We start from the raw sequence: 2,507 nt of genomic DNA on the forward strand, positions 1-2,507 counted from the left end.
AGCGAGGCTTGCTAACGTACACTGTATCATTGAAAACAATGCCCCAACGGTCTTCTCTCACCGGAAAAACTGCAATGAACACGAAAATGATGGTCACACCTCATGAAAATTCATCGACTCGATTGGCGCCACTCACATTTGGTAGTTTCTTACCTCCACAATTCCAATCTATTGTGGAAGACGATGAGGACAGTGGTTCGGAGTCGGCATCACAAGGATCCTTACACCTGTAGTCATTTGGCGAGACAACGACCACCATGACATCGGCGGTGCGACGCCTTCAGTTCACCGATTCCTCAGCTCAACCGACTCCACCTGAGCTCACTGACTATAGAGCCAATCGATTGCCACAGAAGGGTAAGTCACTCAACTATGTTCCTCCTACAACTAAGGATGGGAAAATTTATGTTCATATAGATGCGGAGGACATTAAACCTTAAGAAAACTACATGAAAACTGCTTTAATTGGGTATATTGTTTGAGATACACCTTATATGAAATCACTGGAAGCTTATGTTACTAATACTTGGAAGGGGGTCAAAAAGCCCCAAATCTTAGCACACGATGAAGGATATTATATTTTTATATTTGACTCTGTGGAAGATTGTGAGAAGGTGTTAAATGCAGGCCCTTACACATTTGACAATAAGCCTTTTGTCATTCAAAAATGGACCATTGATTTCCAGTTTGAGCTGGATTGCCTCACCACCATACCTCTATGGGTAGTATTTCCTGGACTTCCTGTAGGCTACTGGTCCATTGAATCATTGAGTAAGGTGGCCAGTGCTATTGGAAGGCCTAGATATACAGACACATTTACTGCCAAAATGGAGAAAATAGCCTATGCCAGGATACTGGTAGATGTGGATGTCTCTTAACCACTCAGGGAATCCACTGAACTACAAACACCACAAGGTCTTCTTCACCAAACTGTTGACTATGACTGGAAGCCTAAGTTTTGTGCAAGCTGTATGAAGTATGGACACCTTGAGGAAAACTTCTGGCACAATGTCCAAAACCTAGTGGAAAATGAATTTCAAGAGAGACCTAGAAGGAAGAGAAGAAGAAGGAATAGAAGGAACAGAGTGCCAGTCCAAACTTGGGAACCAAAAGGAGATGAACAGGAGGGGGGTGATCAACTAGTACACCCAGCTCCTACTCCAAATGAACCCCCACAAGAAATAGCAGAAGAAGTGAACACTCAAATGGAACCACTACTTCCTGACACTCCCAATGCACTGCAGCATCCTGCTGTTCAGACTAGCAATGCTTTTGAGGTGCTTGAATAGAGAGGAGCTCATGGATGCTCTTCTCAGATGGACACCACTGCTACTGGGGTTGTTCACCCTCCATGATCATCTCCAAATGGAATGTGAGGGTTTAAACCAGCCCCTCAAACAGAAAGAGCTCAGACACTTTCTGCAAAAGTATAAGATTGATGTATTTGGATGTCTAGAGACTAGAGTCAAAGAACCAAAGGCTGCAGGAATTTTGAATGAGGTGGCTATGGGATGGGGTCATGTTTGTAACTATCCCATGGCATATAATGGTAGAATCTGGATAATTTGGAAGACAAGTGTTCAGGTGCAGGTAATCCCAGTGACTGAACATCTTATCCATTGTAAAGTGGAAGGACCTACTTTTTCTACCTTCCTTACTGTGGTTTATGCAAAAAATGAGGCCCAACAGAGGATGACTCTATGGGCTGAGCTGGTACAATTAGGTACCCAGGTTCAAAGAGCATGGTTGCTTAGTGGTGACTTTAATACCATGTTGTCAACTGAGGATAGGTTGGGGAGCCCTGTATTAGCTACTGAAACACAGGATTTCAGCGATTGTGTGGATACTTTACAACTTACCCCTTTAAAATCTAAAGGATGGCACTTTACTTTCTGTAACAAACAACAAGCTGACAGCCGAGTGTACTCTAAAATTGACTGGGCATTAGGTAACTTCCATTGGCTACAGTTGTATGGACATGTGGATGCTGACTTTCTTAACCCTGGGATGTCAGATCACTCAACAATTCTAATGCACTATCATCCTCAACTACAGACCAAACCTAAGCCATTTAAACTATTTGCCATAGTCATGATGCATCCTGAGTTTACTGAGATCTTGAGATCAACTTGGGCACATAGAGTGAATGGAACTAAGATGTATATACTGTGGAGGAAATTGAAAAACCTAAAGGAGCAGCTGAGAGGGCTAAATACCTATATGGCTTCTTATAATCAGAGACTAATAAATGCTAGATAGACACTGGAGGTTATTCAATCCTCTTTTAACAATCAGCCAACAAATCAGTATTTGATAGAGAGGGAAAAAGAATTACTAGAGAAAATCACTAAATGGAGCACTATTGAGGAGTTAGCCTGGACACAGAAATCTAGGGCCACCTGGATCAAAAGTGGGGATGCTAATTCTAAATTTTTTCATGCTCAATGCAGAATAAGGGCAAGTAGAAACCATATCACCTCTATATATGATGAAAGGGGCTCTAAGAT

The 2,507-nt window shown here is 42.2% G+C and overlaps 1 protein-coding gene across 1 annotated transcript; it reads left to right on the forward strand.

The window, feature by feature from the left end:
- The first annotated feature begins 257 nt into the window (after window positions 1–257).
- Window positions 258–1,289, forward strand: LOC132613295 (uncharacterized). Its single transcript, XM_060327321.1, has 3 exons — window positions 258–357; window positions 484–857; window positions 978–1,289. Exons 1-3 carry the CDS (start codon window positions 258–260, stop codon window positions 1,287–1,289), a joined length of 786 nt encoding a protein of 261 aa, XP_060183304.1.
- Window positions 1,290–2,507: the final 1,218 nt, after the last annotated feature.

This window comes from Lycium barbarum, chromosome 1 (assembly GCF_019175385.1).
Source record: "Lycium barbarum isolate Lr01 chromosome 1, ASM1917538v2, whole genome shotgun sequence".
Taxonomy (NCBI): domain Eukaryota; kingdom Viridiplantae; phylum Streptophyta; class Magnoliopsida; order Solanales; family Solanaceae; genus Lycium; species Lycium barbarum.

What these genes read in the sequence shown, in the direction of transcription:
- LOC132613295 (XM_060327321.1), top strand. Translation starts at nt 258, where the DNA reads ATGACATCGGCGGTGCGACGCCTTCAGTTCACCGATTCCTCAGCTCAA. An exon ending in CAATCGATTGCCACAGAAGG is followed by an intron (nt 358 to 483) that starts GTAAGTCACTCA and finishes ATATTGTTTGAG; the next exon opens with ATACACCTTATATGAAATCA. An exon ending in TAGCCTATGCCAGGATACTG is followed by an intron (nt 858 to 977) that starts GTAGATGTGGAT and finishes AGCTGTATGAAG; the next exon opens with TATGGACACCTTGAGGAAAA.